The sequence below is a fragment of the Ornithodoros turicata genome, chromosome 7, assembly GCF_037126465.1.
Source record: "Ornithodoros turicata isolate Travis chromosome 7, ASM3712646v1, whole genome shotgun sequence".
Taxonomy (NCBI): Eukaryota; Metazoa; Arthropoda; class Arachnida; order Ixodida; family Argasidae; genus Ornithodoros; species Ornithodoros turicata.
In genome coordinates, this window is record NC_088207.1 from 43,412,214 (window position 1) to 43,430,596 (window position 18,383).

Genomic DNA, 18,383 nt, shown 5'->3' on the forward strand with positions numbered 1-18,383 from the left:
GGGCCCTCGTACTGATGTCGCTACTACTAAATTACGCAAAGATTAGCGCATGACAACAAAATAGAGCAGTGTTTACAAACATGGAGAAAAGCGTGACGTATGGAAAGGAAAAAAAGTGACATATGAACACGGGATGAGATTTATCTTCTTCGAATCCTTGCCAAAGTGCCAAGTTAACGAATGATGTGGCTTTGCCGGTTGTGGTGGTGACAGAATCGCTTGCCGTAGTCGGCCACGCTCAGGCGGGCAACGTCACGATTATCGCAGGGGGGGTCGTGCGTCCTGGGCCGACTTCACAGGGAGGTGTGCCGACATTTGTCTTAAAGCGTCTGAGGAAAAGGCAGGAAAAACGCCCCGACAGCACAGCCGGCGCCCGGGTTCGAACCGAGTCATCTCCCAGTCTCGCCGTGGAATGCCATCATTGCGCCGCTTAAACGACGTGACGTAATCATTAAGAGACCACCAATCACGACCATGCTTTCGGCGGCCGTAGCTGTGGAGATGAGCCGCCATCAGCCGCATGAAAAGCCACTGGTAGCCATAGAAAGCCTGTGCTTGAAATACTCTAGTGTGATGGCGGAAGCAGACAACATCATTAAGCAGGCATTAAGCAGGTCTTCTGTATCTAGGTGACGCTTTGCACACGCCACTTTAAGGGCCATTTGGACGTCCATCTAGCGCTCCCCAACAGGAATTCCGAAACTAACCTTCGCACGGCTATGCAGAGAACTCTGAAACCGAAGCCTGAAACCTAGCTGTGACGTCAGATGGCCGATCCCCCTTCTCCCACTTTCAGTTTCGTTTTTCACGAGAAAAGGGAGCTTCCTCTCATGTTCTCCTTCCTGGGGCGGCCTCACACGGAGGGATTTCGAAGAGGAGAAGCGTATTGTCCACGTCGCTTACCCATTTGAGCGCAACACGGCGCTGCTACCCCAGGTTGCTCTTGGGGCTTTGATGGCTCCGATGTGCTGCTCACGGGTGCTGCTTCGAATCACACATCCTCAGCATCATAGTGAACGACACAGACGGCGTGCATATGCCGCCTCGGCGTCAGCCTTGCTTAGGTTTGAGAATGTAAGGTTCGAGAAATAAGCGCAAGATATACCAGGGCTTACCGTTAGCAACAAGCTTGTAAGAGATGGCAGGTCTAGAACGCCGAGCCCTGGGTGAACGCAAAGCACTGTTTTGTTACAAATGTTGGTTTCTTTGCTTCTGGTCTCGTTACACAACTGGCAACGAGGTACAAAAAACATGATTATGGGAACTTTCAGAAACGGGGGAAAGCGTGACGATACACTCAGAGAAAACAGAGACAGTCGAATTTCGTGCCATCCAAGTACAGGTCGAACTTCTTCAGGGCAAGGATGATTGCTACAGGCACTCGTTTTCTGTTACGCAGTAGTTCCGTTCAGCCCAATTGAGAGAGAGTGGCATACAGAGGACGTCGTGGTGCTCCTGCAAAAGAGCGGCACCAACTACATAGTCACTTGCGTCAGTCTGAACTACAATATGGTTGTTTTCAGGTCCAGTAGGTATAAGGACGTCGCATTACCAATAGCATCGCGAAGGGAAAGGAATTCTATTCTTCCGTTCCCCAGAGCCGAGGGATAGCTTTCGTCCTCTGGGAAACGTCTAATTCTACGTCTATTTCAAATTTTGTTTGTCTATTTCTATGTCTAATTATACGTGTATTTTATTCCTACGTCTAATCATACGTCTATTCGTACGTCTAATATTTTACGTTGATTGCCATTTTTTTACGTCTATTCTTTTACGTCAACGATAGGCGTAGAAATAACACGACGCAAAAATAGACGTTGACGTAACAATACTAGTAGACGTGAAAATAATATTAGACGTAAAATAAGACGTAGAAATAGAAACAGTCGTATACGTAAACATAGAAATAGACGTAGATATAGGTATAGACGGATATATAGAGATCAAGGTGAAAAACCGAGCGTGTTGGTGTTGATCTTGCATGACGAACTAGCACTGGGAACGGGACAGAGAGAGGAGACGACAGGACAGGTGCTAGACTTCCAATTCCTAAATCAAATTCCTAAAAACGTGGGACAAGGAAAAGGATGACGAGTGTGTGGGTGACACATTAACCTTCTGAGTGTCATATTTAAAGACGGTACTATGTTGCCAATAAATTCTTTCGTTGGAAGTCTAGCACCTGTCCTGTCGTCTCCTCTCTCTGTCCCGTTCCCAGTGCTAGTTCGTCATGCAGGATATATAGAGAGATGTAGAAAGAAAAAATGAAACGTTGGGAGCGCCGGTGCGACAAGCTGTTCCATGATGGCTCGGTGTTATTCCTGAATTAACAGAGATTTTCGCAACCTTTTTCACCCGCCGTTTTGTGCACATACTGGTTCTACAGTTGAGCTCTCCTGTGTATAGTCTAGAACTATAGTACTGCAACTCGATCACGAAGTAAATAGAATTGAAAGGCACAAAAGGAACTCTTTAAATGACATTCTACTGTACGGTTGTTGTGATTCCGCCTCACAATTGTGAATTGGACCAGGTTACCAGAGCTCTGGACTTTTTTAATGAGGCGAACGATGATGCCCACGAGAACCGTAGAATGAACAGAACAGAATGATCGGCCCTCGTGCAGCCCGGTTTTGTCCAATTGGACCGCCGTGCATGTGGTCTCACGGGGTTGGCTGAACAAGATCGCATCCGCCGAGGATTGCAAAGACCTTTGGATACTGGCCAGCCCACTAACCAGTTCATGTACTTCGCATTCTAATTGTAAAGCAGTTATGAAGGCTTTAGGAGGAAATCAGTATTGTCATGTCAACATGTCAAACTTGTCCATAAAAACAAATAATCCCGGAAACTCACAGGTGTCTTCGACCTCGTCATCTCCAGTCTCTGTCTCGATTCCACCATCCCAGACGACATTACTTATTGCTCAGCTATAGCGCGGACATAGCGAAACTCGTCTGTCGTGTTTCGAGGTCATGTTGTCTTGTGTGGCCTGACAGGAAATTTAGGTTACGTGTTAGGTCAGAAGACTTTCAAATGTTTCTCATATCCCCAAGAGCTCAGTGGAGTTTGCACTCACGGAAGCTCGTTTTATGAAGAAAGTGTGGATTGATGCGGCCCACGAGGCGCTCGGTTCCAGGGACTACTTGTTTGACACTGCATTTGTTACTTGGTGGGTTAAACTCCAATATTTTATCTCGTTTGTGTTACGACAGCGATCGTATATTGACAGGAAGTTGGATAACCGAATACACAGGCATTTATTAACGAAGCAAATCTTTTGTACTGATGAACTTGTCGCTTCTACTCACTCTGCGTTTGTTTCCCTGCTCACCCTGAACACCTTGTTCTAGTTTACACCACAGACCGTGTGGTATCGCTCGGTTGTCCTAAAAACTTGTAGTTGATCTTACACATCATTTCATTTTTATGTGTCTTAGTTGAATGAAAACTTTCTCCAGATTTCCCTAGACTGCGAGTTTGTCCGGCGGCTCAAAAAATTGAACCACCGGCAACATTAGCGTCGAGAACAAGTACCAGTAAACGAAATCACCTAAGCGCAACCTTGTCCTGTGGTGACGAACCAGTCAGAGAATACAAGTAAATGTGTGAGAAAGTTGTATATTTGCGTCGTGATTTCATGGTACACTCAACATTTCATAACAGTTTCACTCCAACAACAAACAAACAAGATGCCAACGGTGACATGGTCAGAGGCGGCAAGAGGAAAGGAAAACAAAACCGTGGTTCCCTGTACGAGAGTGGATTTGCGGAGCACATGGGCACGCCGATCTTGAAGTACCTCCCGTCGGTGCTTGGGAAAATTAAGGCTGGTTTAGAGTCCGACGGAGCGTGGCGTAACTACGCGCGGCGCACCGCCGAGTATCGCGAGCCGTCGCTGGTGAGTTCATAGTTCGACGACTCTCGGCGAAGCGCGGCACGGCGTCAACGCGTGACTACGCCAGCCGCCGTCGGAGGAGTAGAACAATGCTCTACATCTGGCGCTGGCCAGCGAGCTGTGCACGGCGTGGGACTCGCATTTCTCAACATGGCGTCGCCCATTGAGCTTTTGATCGAAACTGAGCCCAAACGGAACAAAACTCCCCGTGGTGTTCCTGGGGATATCCCTCCCTGGAAATACAGATCTCCCTGGGAGCCAGACATTTTTCCGACGGATGTCCCCGCACATCTGCGAGTGGCCACGGTTTGGACTTCCCACAAATATCCGTCGTTTGTCCTCACAGTAAGTTACACGGAGATGCCCGGACGTTGCACGGACGTTTGCGTACGTGCTCAGGGCCCTGCATTTTCTCATTATTATCGATACTGTCTTATTGAGTTGCTGCGTTAGTGGACAGATTCTTACTAGGCCTGTAGGCGTTTGTTTTCGCCATGTTGTTTCAGGCTCGGCCATTGCATCTTTCTTACTCTGTTCCTCGTTTTTGCTTGTTTCGGGTATTTCTGTTACGGACAACGAGCACAAAGTTTTAAAAACAAAAATAAAGACTTCCATATAGAAGCTCTTAGCTCTTAGAACCACGAAGATCACTTAGAAAGGCAGTGGCGTACCTTTCAAAGCGAAAACAGATACTATATATTGCTTGTCTCGCGAGCTTCCACAAATTGGAGAGTCCAGTCTGCCTGCGAGTCAAACTAAAGCGTGAGGTGCTTAAGTTTAAAGCGATTGCGTACACTAGTTACAGTGGACTGAAGAACTGCTTGGCGTATTAACTCACTATGACGTAACATCTGTGTTTCTCACTGCTTTTCGTGTGAGCCATTCAGTTGGTCCATCAAAGGTCGAACTCACGCCGCGACACACCTCGCCATGTTTCTCTCTCTCCTGCGATAATGGTCCATTTAACATCCCGTCAGGGACCTTATTCGGACAATTGTTCGAACGACCGTTACGACACATCCTGCGGATGTACGGCTAGGAATGTCCATCCATGTCGCTGACATTCATTTCAGGACATGGACGTTGGGATCTATTTCGGAGGAGATAGTGTGTATTCATCCGCAGGAGATAGTGTTCTGTCTGGGGAAAAGAATATCTGTGCCTATATAATAAACGAGGGATGGACTAAAGAGGCAAGCAAAAGAACGAGAACAGCTGGGAAGGCGTGGGACTTTCTTATTGAATTCGGTGTTCATGTTTGGGAGTAACAAACGTATTACAGTAATACAAACATAACAGTGCCAACGATGGGAACATGGATTGTCTTTAGTCGGATTCCAGCACGCGGGTGCAGATATGACTGCTTTCCCACTACGGAATGTGAAAACCTCCGGTGCTGTTTTCGTTGCGCTGCGTCGAATTGCGTCGGACTATGATTCCTGTAGGATGAGGAAGCGTGGCGTAGCGAACGCTGGCTGTCGGCGCGCAACGCGGGCGGCGATGGGCGAAGACTACGTCGGACTCTAAACCAGCCTTTACGGTGAGATCAGCGATGAGCCGAAGTCTTTCTGTGGTTGCGTTTTTCCATTGCTTGAGCCGGGGAGAATTGTATATCATGAAATTTTCGGTACAAATGTCACGGCAGTAAAATTTCCTAGACTACGAAGGAATTCGTTTTTCCCCAGGAAGACTTCGAATTCCCTAGATCTAGTAAAATTTCCCTAGAGCCGGCAATATTGAGGAGTGCTCCGTCCTTCCCCTCTCTCACACTTTTACATCCCTTCCTGTGGCGGCCTCACACGGACGGATTTCGAAGAGGGGAAGCGAAAGTCCACGTCGCTTACCCATTTGAGCGCAACACGGCGCTGCTACCCTAGGTTGCTCTTGGAGCTCCGACGTGCTGGTTCGAATCACTCATCCCCAGCATCAGAGTGAACGAAACAGATGGCGTGCATATGCCGCCTCGGCGTCAGCCTTGCTTACATTTGATAATGACTAATTCTACAAGGCACCAACGACAACTTCATGGCCTAGCACGATTGCATGTAGGCTACCTTCGTCCTTAATCGTGAACATGCCAACTCTTGCAAACGTGCATAATGCCCTTATAACTCGGGCTAATCTAGTGTCATTTTCGTGAAGTGCACTGCTCTTAAGCGAATGTCACTTTCACTGCATTATTGTATACACGGCTTAAGTAAATGTCATTAAATTATGGTGGGAATGGCGGTAGATGAGAACGAACGGCGGCAAAATTTTTGGGCGTGCGCCACAATTCCGCACAATAGACCTCTACCCGAGAAACGTCTTATCATGATGTTGGTAGACAGACAGAAACTGAAACAAATCGGAAGGGGAGGGCTGGGTTCCACGAATGGGCACTTGTTCGCAGCCTCCTATTGAAAGAAATATAGGACTGAAGGTCGCGTCCCTTTCAGACACCATCGAAATCCTCTCAAGCCCGTTGCTTATGGGTGCAGTTCAACTCTACCAAATTGGTGGCGCTGTCGAACAAGATGATGCCATTTGTTTAAACACAGGGAAACGTCAATTCCGCACCTTTGGACTCTGACATGACACAAATGCATACTGCGTATCAACGTTGCTCCATTTCTGGTACTCCATATTACGACAACAACGAATAGGGGCGTGGACAGATCGCCAGTGCCAGTCACACATATTCAACCACATATTCAACATTGGACACGCTCAAACCGAACACTGGGAACGAGGCTATTCGAGAAACCGGAAGTCGCGTACTACGCGTATACGGGGTGCGATTGAGCTTTTCACCGCGAGGCAAGCTGCGCGGACCTAACCTGATCTAACCTCACCTCACTAATCGTGGTGCTTTAGCGCGAGGCACGCTGCACCGATTTTTAACTGCACCTCGAAGCTTGCTATCGAGGCTACGCACTCTGTCCGCTGAAGTGAAGTGAGTTTGGGGAACTCACTAAATCGTTAGTGCACTTTCTGCCGAGTGTCACTAAAAGATGCCGTGTGGCATTTAGCCGATTAATCGACTCCAGCTTCAAACGGTTTAAAATGCGTACGTTTGCGCGATTCATCTAATAAGCCAGCGACAAAAATAGTCCAGTCGAGTGATTAAAACGCAGGAATTATCGACCTGAGGCTTCTGCTTCCATATGGTAACCATGATGTTTCTCCCAGGCGTCTTCAAGGTGTGTCACTCATTAGAAAAGTCAACAGTCGGAAACACAGCCCAGCAGCTACCAAACGTCCCTATACCGTACCGTACGTGTAAACCGTGTCGTGGAATGTTCTGATGTGTTATGCGTGCTCTTCTTCTTCTTTTTTCTGGTACAAGTGTGCGAAATGATCAAGGCGGGGGGGGGGGGGGGGGGGGGCGGGAGGGCAGGGGAAAGATATGTAGTACGAAAGGCTGTAGAGAGGAAAAAAAAAAGAATAGGTCATGCTGCTCTGCATTCATGAGGTGTTAGCTGTTAGCAAATGAGCCATAGGTGCCACCAAAATGAAAGCAGGGGTGTCCAATTGGTGTGATACCCAATAAATTCACCCGCACCATGATAAGACACCGTTAAAGCTCCCGTGGCTCAGTGGTTAGCGTGCTGGCCATGTCACGTCGAGACTGGGAGGTACCCGGGTTCGAATCCTGGTGCCGGCTGTGCTGTCTGGGGTTTTTCCTGGGTTTTCCTCAGACGCTTTCAGACATATGTCGGCACAGTTCCCTTAGAAGTCGGCCCAGGACGCACATTCCCCCAGGGCGTGAGTCGTGACGTTGCCCACATACGTGAGGCCGACAACGGCAAGCCCTATCACCACCACCACCGTTAAAGACGAGAAGCCAATCCGGTATCCGCAAGGAAATATCCAAGAGCTTCGATTGGTCAAACACCGTAACGATGGGTGTTGGCTCAGGGATCAACAACAGTACTCTCAAACTCAAAGACCTTGCTATTACCCGAACAGATGCAAACAGGGCCGCTGTAATATGGCAGTCGTCAATAAAGTCACACAGCGGCGGGAATCGAATCACGTAGCCTTCAGTCTCCGGTCCAGTGCGTCAACCACTTCGCTACGCAGGTGCCTTGTGCTGTGTTCGTCTGTTTGTGTGTTCCAGCTTCAGAACACGGACTATTCATCATTAGGGACGCTGTCGTCCGGGGGCACACAGTATTTCTTTTTCACGCCTTCCAGCGCATTAAAAGGGGCGCTTTTAAAAAGACATAAGCCCATTTTGTATTGCACAGGTTCAACTTAAAGGTGTGACGACAGTGTGCAATAGTGCATCCAAAGTACAGCAATAGTGCAGTAGGGAATAGTGTATCCAAAATACAATTTCAAGTGTAATACATCCCCTGTGGAATACGTCCTACGAAATGACGCTTTTTCGAGAGTACACCCTTCATGACGGTGTCCTGCAAAGCAACCTTCCGTATTGTGTGAAACTTACACCACAAACGTGTGAGAATCATTTACCGCCCAATTAAAGGAGGAAAAAACGTTTAGTGCTCAACACAGTGGTGGATGACGTGCTCCGTGTTCGCGAACGAAACAAACGATCGAATGCGAAATCTTATCCACCGATAAAACGCTTGCCAAGCCACCTCTCTACGAAGCTAAACTTTCAGTACGTGACTCCGTCCAGCAGCCTGTGGGACGCACACGAAGCACCGTTTCTTAAGTGAGTATAAAGTTACACACGACACTCTCCAAGCTACTGTGGTAGGTGTCAACCAGCACATTCCGGTGAGTACAGGCCTAATACAAGCGATAAGGAAACAGCCGCTGGCTGCACTCACCAAAACGGGGTGGAGGAATCCAGTCTGACTAGAACGCGGAATACATTAGAAGGAGCTCATTGAAGAGCCATCAGTGTCGGTGCCCGCTGGGTAAAAGGAAAATACTGTATTTGCGTTCACATATTTCGGCACAATGAGACCATATTTCTTGCGCTTCTGATTGCGTTGTAATCCTTTGGGTCACCGCTGTACTTTTGCCGGTGAGACCGCCGCCCAGTGATTGTGTAGTCATCCAGGCGTCGCTCTTGGTCATAGCTGTCTCTCGGTCATATTGTTCGCGCTCATAATGTCCTTGCGGCGTCAAGCCATGAATCATAAGTACTGTCAATCTCAGCGCAGTGGCGTAGTGATTTTTTCTCGTCCCAAGTTCCTTTTGCTTGTAGCTCTTGTAAACATGTTAGTGGACGGTACTTTGAAATTACAACAACATGTATGGGCATTACAACGCTGCATCCATGTGAACATGTCCGATGGAGAAAAGGTGCGGGACAGCTCTCATGAATTGATTGATTGATTTAAAATTCACTGGCGCTAAAACAGCATACAGCTCTCGCGAAAGAACGAAGTTTATTTCCTTAATTTGGGGGCCTGCTCAGGTTGATTACCGGGCTCTGTACGAAATTAGCGTCTGCCTCGCAAGCATCGTGATGTGTTTCACACTGTGAATCTACTCTTATCCTATATAGCATGCTTATATACCCTATAAGTGCTTATCCTATCCTAGCAGTCTTTGTCAGCACCCAACCATTCTATCTTTCCCTTTTTTTTTTCACCCTTTCGCGCACTTTTATAGCTGGTGATCAAATAAAGCGAAGCTTACTTCGCGCCATCATCTGCATCGTTCTCCTAAGGTCGTAGCGTAGCCATCATACTGCCCCCTCTACGCTTTCTAGTAAGAGTTGCACGCCTGGAGCAGCTCATAAACCGATATCAATTAGACCACGGCGTGACGGTATTACAATACAAGGATAACCCCCTCATCTGACCTATACAATGAACAATAGGTGGCGCTCGCAACGCCCCCACACGTGCACGGCAACGAGTCCGTAGCGGGGCAGCACCGTCGGCTTCTCCTCCCTGCTGCAGATTTATCACGGTCCACAAAGGGAAGCGTGTCCCGAAAAACGTCCCGCTTCAAAAGGGCCCTGTTGTAATAAACGACGCGTCAAAATGAACGCACGCGCACCCGAGAGACCGTTTCAGAGGACGCCGATTTCACGGAAACACGGCGCTCCTGCGCCCGATTTAACATCTCCACGAAGACACTGAACTGAACGGCTTCGATGTTTGCGAGGCTTAGGGGTGACATTCATCAAAGCGGGAGGGCAGTCATCGGTGTGTGAACACGAGCGGAAAATGAGCACGAGTTGTGGGCGATTTTGGATGATGAAGTCTCGACTGCGGAAATCCTTCAATCGGACGCGCGGAGCGCATCGTGAATCGCTCGCAGTACAGTTTTGTGGGCAAAGAGAGCGTCCGTTCTTTTTTCTTCGTAGGAGCTTTCAATGTGGTGCGGCAATAGATGTGCAGGGTGACACGATAAACATTCACGACAATGTTTTACAATATGATCAAATTTTTAATAGCTAAACCTAGTTAGCCAATAGGTAAAACTAGTTCATTTTGAAGTGATTATATTCTATCCAGATCGCGGCTCCCCAGACTAAATGACAATAGTTCAACTGAGATTGGAAGTGCACAGTAAAGTGCAGTGTTCCTCAGATTACCCTTTCGTGTGCGATCAACAATAGTTTATTGCACAAGTGTACAATCATTGTGGCGACCATGACTGCTATCAAAATAATATTTTTCGTTCAAAATTTTTTGAAATAATTCGGTGTTTTACACAACTGACAACTGAGATCATGAGCGACGCCACAGGGGTCGGTCTGTGGATTGCTTCTGTCCACCTGAGGGTTCTCTAACGTGCGATGAAAGCTCATCACACGGCACCCCGTATTTAACGTACCTCGCGGAAGACGGAGTGTCAAAGCAACTTGTACCCTGCCAACAAGTTGCCGGCGTCCTCGGCCGGGTTCGAACCCGCCATCTCGGGATCAGAAGGCGAACACGCGACCGACTGAGCCACCGAGGCCTGTCGTTCAAAATTTTCTGCTACCAAAACGCACACGGACTTAACTGTCTCGCCTTTTCTAGTGACAGTCGATCTCTGCCTCCACGTTATGAATTCTCCTAATATAAAGAAACAGTCCTACACCCTGTCATCATAAAGTGGAATGCACATCGTTAAGGGTCCTATTGCAGGTCGTCACTTGTCCTTAAGGATTGTATCGCTTGCGCCTTGGTAACGTACTATAGACATACAGGGTGTTTTTCTTTCCTTTTTCTTTTTTCTTGATTTCTTATTAAAAATCTATGAGAGCCCCAGATATTCCGTTTCGCGTCTAACATACCTGGCATTGCGGACAGCTTTCCTAGCCTGTCGCATCAGTTTTCGATGGTTAATTAACTAAAATCCGATTATGAACTTATTAATTAACGAGTATTAGGAAAAACTGCGATGGCAGGATTAAAGACCGTCGTTGTCGAAAGCTATTCCAGCTGTCAGCGATTTCGAAACGTTTCTGTGCTCCAAGATACGAGCAGTTTTTGTTTGCTATGCAAATGAGTCGAAACCGAAAAAGTGCGCCTCAAGAGCGCATCATCTATACGCCGACGGAGGCTTATCTGGGCCGGAAAGCGGATTATCTTGCCAGCCCCCAGATTGGCACCTATTCTAATCACCTCCACAGCACCAAATCACGTGGCCCTGTGACGTGGACTTAGCGCTGTGCTCTCTGCGTTCCTAGTCGCCGCGGTTTCGGCTCAGTTGCGTATCACAATGCGGGGATGGATATTTTAACGGACGTGCGTGTTTCAGGATTTGTTAGACGTGGAATGGCTGTCGACAAGAACAGTCTCTGATCCGGCTGTCTCGCTTTTGCCCGAAATGCACTGATTAAAGGTTCATTAATGAATTTTAGGTAATTAGTCATCTTGTAGCTGCACACTTTCTTCGAGAGGATGTCCGCCTGGCCGTATAACTCAATTGCAAAAACGACATCTGTCCTGCTCTCATAGATTTTTAATAAAAAAATCTGTGGCGCCTAAAAAAAGACACCCTGTGTGTACCCTCACTATACCAGAACAGCAGCAACAAAAATAATAAAAACGTTCGTACAGTAACGTAGTATTTTTGTAATGACGTGCGTTGCGCCCCAAGTAAGTAATGGAGAACCTTAGAATGGAGTACACGAGTGCGTTCGAACCCCAACGAAATTGGGGCCGTGACTCGTGCGCAGTATCCAATCTGTGGACTGGGTTTTGGGGTGGCACTCTAATTTTCGAAAATACGGTGGGTACACACACGCCCCCCCCCCTCCCCCTTCCAAATGATCTGGCGTCACCCTCACGCAGCGCGAGATGTTGCGAGAGAACTATAGGTTCACGGAAAAGAAACAGACGGGACACACATCGTTTAATGTAACATAAATGTAACAACGATATTTGGGACTGGAAATTGTATTTCCCAAATTAAATGAGTGCCGTACACAATACATATGGGGCTACCGCCTGATGGTGCTGTAAGTGTGTGTGTGGTCCCCGTCCGTCCCTACGTCCGTCCGTGTATGAGATGGAAGGGGATATAAGAGAGTAAACGTAAATGGAGGTTAATGATTTGAAATTGAAGCTGTCAATTAAGCGTAAGAGTAATTGAAGGTAATTAGAGGCAATCAAAGCGAGAAAGTTGAGTTTAAAGAAAATGAATATAAGATATATGTAATTAAGAGTAATATTAAATGACATTAAAGGTTATACTGAAGGTAACCGCAGGTTACCCGACGTAATTAAATGTAATCAAAGGTAATTTACTTTAATTAAAATGGAATATTGAGTGATTAAAGCATGTGAACGTAATGAAAGGGAATTAAATCAAATTCAAGATTACCTCATGTAACCTGCGGTTACCTTCGGTAATTAGAGTAATTACAGGGTAATTGAAAGTAATTTAGGATAATTAAATCGTGTTGCATGTAGTAATTGCAAGTGTCAAACCGGAGGTGGACAACCGGAAGAGGACAACCGGAAGTCAGGTTAGACCGGAGTGTAATACCGAAAGTCATTTATACACAGGGAGTGGACAACCGGAACTCGGGTTTAGACAGGAAGTGGATACCCGGAAGCCAAGTATGGACCGGAAAAGGCGCTTAATGCTAACACATTTCCATCGCATTTACCTCTAAATCTCTACCAAACCTTTTGATACGTTAAAATTATACTCGAAAACTCGCTAATAGCTCATAAGTAACATCGCTCCAGCATCCGCACAAAAGATACGAGCCGGAAGCATCAAGCGTGCACACAACAACAGCAACAATAAATGATGGAAAAGTAATGATGGCATGGGATGTTTCCCCGTGGTAGCCACTGTCACAGGACCCTACCCCACTTCAACACAGATAACTGTACTTCTATGACGTTTTCCGAGTGTCCCATACATCTAGAGAACGTTTCTGACTTTCTCTACCTGTCTCAGAGAAAGGGGATGACGCAGTATTTTCCTGACGTATGCGGAACCTTACACAACATGGAAGTTTATGCGACAGATGATTTGAAAGATTGCGTCCGGTGTCTAGACTTAGCACTTTAGTCCAAAAAATAATCTAAGCAAACTCATACGTTGTTTACGCTGTCTTGAATTCTCCACACATGCGTAAAAGGCGCCTCTCTTATCGTGGACATATGTTTTGCCATATCAGAGATCGATGAGTCAACTGCGCGCATATATGTGACGACGCGCGTCTTTGGGTCGCGTTAAACCACGGCACTATAAGCAGCAATGGAACGCCTGTGTAGCCGGTCCATCATGAGCTATGAAAGCCTCTGTTCAGACTACAAGCAGAACTTCGATGCTAAAGCGTACAGAGATGTGAGCGTGAATGACTTCATCAACGTGTACCACTTCTTTATTCGACAACTACATGACATCTTCGAAACCGGTAGGTGGACATTGCTACTGTCTGAGTTCCGCCCGGCCCAAGTCACGTATACTGCTAGAGTTCCGTCTGGGATATTTCGCTGCCTTCTGCCGCGTAACACGTATGACGTATTTTTATCGCAGATGTACGAGGATCAACAATCTTGGACATCGGTTGTGGACCAACCGTGTACACTGCGCTCGTAGCTAGCAGGACGTTCGACAATATAGTGCTCAGTGAGTTTCTGTCCAGGAACAGAGAACAGGTTGAAAAATGGGTCAAGAATGATGCGACCGCCTTGGATTGGAGTCCCATAATTGAATATGTCGCACGAGTGGAATGTTTCAAGTGAGTAAACATTTTGCAAAGCATGTGAGCAGACTTTTATGACGTGTAGGCCTACACAGGAACTTACAGTTACCAAACTGCTGTAACGATCGGCGATTCGACAACATGCAGTAACACTGTAAAACGTACGCTTATCACGTGCGCCCTTCGTCTGAAGCAACACGCTTTAAAATAACAACAAATATGCGATGGCAATTTCGTGGGTTGTTTATATTCAACAACAACAACAATAAATGAAGAAGTGATGGTGAGTATATTCATTTGATCTGTGTTCTCTTCGTGAGCTGCATTCGCGCATGAACTGAACATGTCGTTTGCAACATTTTGTGCAATGCAGTATTCTCTATTTCATAACATGAAAGAAAAATGCCGATATTTTGTCGAGACGTTGAGCAACAAAGTAGCAGACAAAACATGTCTACGTAACGAAGATAACGCCAGTGACACTCCTCCTCGAAATGTGTACTTGAGACATCGGAAAGAGATAAGGCTGCACATTGTGAGTGTAAATAGCGTGTATATAGGATACACGCGGACAAAGGACATAGTAGCGAAGTGGGGGCAATCACTTACGCAATAGGATAAGATTTCAACGGGACGTGTCGCTTACACGCGCTCATCCGCGTATAGCCGGGTAAAGATGAGAACGGTAAACAAGAACGATAGATAATCTAAAGTGGACGTAGTTCCGAAACTGTAGGGTGTGTCTGCGTTGCGGGTGTGCTGTGACGTAGGGACCTCTTAACTGAAAGAAACATTGGAAAGGAAGAAGACAAAAATGATCAACAACGCTGTATATTGCTTGTGTTGCTTGTGCGCCATAAAAACTCGAATTATCATCGTCAGCTGTATATTGCGATGAAGATGATTGGGGCGTTCCATCGCAAAAGGGAAGATACAAAACTACCGCTAAGTTGTGAAGAGGGGGGAGGGATATCAATTAGAAGACAAAAAAGAATAAAAGTCTAAAAGGTCAGCCAGACGGAGTGTCGACTAGCTATTCACACAGATAAGTGAAAACAACAACAACAAACAAAAAAAAGAGAGAAAGGAGGTGGGAGGCGAAAGAAAGATGAGAGAGACAAAAAAAGAATAAAAACACGCACACAGAGGAGAGTAACGTGCATGAGGGTGAAATGTGAGGATGGCACTGAGGGATGAGATGATCACGAACCACTGTGCAAGGTGCCGTACTGGGCCGTATAGGGTTGCCAGAGAAAAGGCTGTGCACCGCGGCTCCAGAAGGCGTATTCTGAGCGTGGCTCGAGGGGTGTCGTGTCTGCACCATCCGGGGAGAAGATGTGGAATATCAGCTTCAACAGCGCAAGCAGGACATATATATGCGAGTGGAGAAGGCCCATCTTGTAGAGAAGCAGAGAAGATTTGGCGACATTAAATCGTAGGCGGTGTAGAATCGAAGCCTCTATACGCGGGTAGTACTGCGTGGCAACAAGATCCATCGTCGGGTCGGTGGACCGGAGAAGACCGTTGAATCGGACCGCGCCCTCTTGAAACTACGGGTGCCGCTGTAGTGGGTTCGGCGCTTCTGGAATCGACATGATGGGGCCGAAAGTGCTAGTGGACAACTATTCAAGGTGACACCCCCATGGGCACGACGTCCGATTCAGTATATAGATAGCGCGACGTAAACCCCCAATTATAATTAGTATATAGATAACGTTTCACAGGCAATGTTCTGCGCCACTACGAGGTTGTCATTTTTATTCATTTTTTATTTATAAATACTGTTGGCCCTTGACGAGCCATAGCAGGAGAGATACAATTCAAACATATTAACTACACAGTAAACATTAAGTACAGTAAGTACAATTTCAAACATAAAGTCAAAACAAAACCTGCAGTTCCTGCATACGCAGAGAACACTCACCCGTGCGATATCGAAAAGGAGAAACAACAAGGGAAGAATAACTAACAAACAAACTAAAATTGAAGCTCAGGAATGCAGAGAGACATAGAGCCCTCCAATGCCCTAATAAAACCTGGTAAGTTGTGTAGGTGTTCCACCACATTTCCTGGAAGTCTATTCCAATCTTCTAGTGTATGAACAAAATATGAATGCTTAAAAATATTTATTCGGCTTAGGAAAGGTTTTAAAGAATAGTGGTGACGTGCCCGCAGTGCCATTCTCGGTTCCTCAGGAACAATGTAGAATATGTACTTCTGAAACCGTGAACAGTCGACTAATTCAACCGCGCACATTATCGTACAGCTCTTCTGGTAAGATGGATGCGGATTCCACGGAGGAACCAGACACCCAAAAACCCAGATATCACTGTTATCACTGTTTGTGTAAACGTGCAACATGCGTCTTTTTGGCTCTTAGTACTGGGTGTTATCCCTGAGGCGACTCGAGATTTCCCCAAACTTTTTTTTTCATCCGCTTTTCAGTGCACACTGCTTTAATCCCAAAGTTGAGCTCTTAGTCTGGAACTATATTACTGCACTATATTACTCGACCACGAAGTACATAGATTGAAAAAGTACAAAAGAAACACTTTAAATGACGTTTGCTCTACGGTGTTGCGATTTCCCCTCACAGTAATTAACCGGATCAGATTACCGGAGCACTGGACTTTTGTAATGAGACGAATGATGATGGCCAGGAAAAGCGCATGGACCACTGTTCCAGAATGGAGAGAACGATCGGTCCTCGTGCAGCCCAGCTTCTTCCAGTCAGACCGTGCTCGTGGTCTCACGAGGGCCTCCATAGTGTCGATGGGCTTGCTGATGACAACGATCGTAACAAAGGCGCCCAAGCAGCACAACATCTTGGCCCATCATTGGACCAATATTGGCAATGTCGGCCCAATATTGGACCAAGATTGGATCAATATCGGGCCAATATTTCCAATATTGGGCCAATATTGCCAGTATTGGCCCAATATTGGGCCAAGATGTTGTGCTGCTTGGGCATACCGTATAACATTTGCCTTCAGATTCCTACGTTGCAGGTAATGGCATCTACATGTGACCTCTTGTTCATACACAAGCTATTGAATGTTGGTTCGACGGGATCGTATCCACCGATGATCGCAAAGATCTTTGGACACTAACCACACACTTTGCATTCTTAGCCCGCACGGCTCGACTTGCAAACCAGTTATAACAGTTTGGAAGGACAGGTTGGACGGGATCGTATCCACCGATGATTGCAAAGGTCTTTGGACACTAACCAAACACTTCGCATTCTTAGCCCGCACGGCTCGACTTGCAAACCAGTTATGCTAGTTTGGAAGGAATTGAAGGTATTGAAGTTGATATTGATGACGATACTGTTTGTCACCAGCTTGTCCATAAAAACCAAACACAAACAAAAGACATACTAGCCGACATGCAGGTTTGGTACAGGCACTACCATGTACTAGCCATCATGTACTACCCTACTGCAAATGAACATAGCCCCCGTAGCGAGCACGTGCGCAAGGGACACTGGGCGAAGTTGACGTCTCAGAACCTTTCTACTGCAATAGTATAATTTGCTGCTGTGTGCTCGGCAGGTGTCTAACTCCTTCGCTTCACTTACAGTAACCTGAAGAAGGGCTCTGAAGAGATCGCACAGAGAACTCGGAAGACCATCAGCAGGATAATTCCGTGCGATATTACGACTCCTGGTATAGTCCCAGAAACACACAGAGCTGTCTTCGACGCTGTCGTCTCGAGTCTGTGTCTCGAATCCGCCATCCCAGATGACATCGCTTGTTGCTCAGCTATCGCGGACATAGCGAAACTCATCTGTCCCGGAGGTCACGTCGTCTTGTGCGGCCTGACAGGGAATTTAGGTTACGTGTTGGGTCAGAAGACTTTCAAATGCTTCTCATATCACCAACAGCTCGTGGAGTTTGCACTCACGGGAGCTGGTTTCATGAAGAAAGGATGGATCGATGCGCCCCACGAGGCGCTCGGTTCCAGGGACTCTTTATTTGACACAGCATTTGTGACTTGGTGGGTTAAGCTCTAGGATATTATCTTATTGGTGGTGCGACCGCGATTGTATATTGTCAAGTATATTGATAGGGAGTTCGATAACCGAATACTTGGGCATTTGTTAATGAAGCAGGTGTTTTGTACTGATCAACTTGTCTTTTCTTTTGACTCTGTGTTTGTTGGCCTGTGTTGGTTTGCTTGCTGTAGTTTGTATCAGAGCTCGCGTGGTATCAGTCGGTTGTCCAAAAAACTTGCAGTTAATCTGGCACTTTTAATTTTCATGTTGCCTTTCTGACATGAACATGTAAGGGTTACACTTTGCGGCTTTTGTACCTATGCTCCATGACAGCTCATGACCACATTGACGTCAGTAGACAAAGAAACCAAACGCAAAATTGCGACATTGATAAATAGGCATGACTACGGCGT

The 18,383-nt window shown here is 46.6% G+C and overlaps 2 protein-coding genes across 8 annotated transcripts in view; one reads left to right on the top strand and one right to left on the bottom strand.

Annotated features, from left to right (window-relative positions):
• The window catches only part of LOC135401169 (S1 RNA-binding domain-containing protein 1-like), a 209,641-nt gene that overhangs the window by 95,672 nt on the left and 95,586 nt on the right, over nucleotides 1–18,383 (bottom strand). The gene's annotated exons all lie outside the window — the stretch shown is intronic.
• LOC135399911 (indolethylamine N-methyltransferase-like) lies at nucleotides 13,442–18,105 on the top strand. Its single transcript, XM_064631643.1, has 3 exons — nucleotides 13,442–13,682; nucleotides 13,805–14,009; nucleotides 17,556–18,105. Exons 1-3 carry the CDS (start codon nucleotides 13,523–13,525, stop codon nucleotides 17,986–17,988), a joined length of 798 nt encoding a protein of 265 aa, XP_064487713.1. The 5' UTR covers nucleotides 13,442–13,522; the 3' UTR covers nucleotides 17,989–18,105.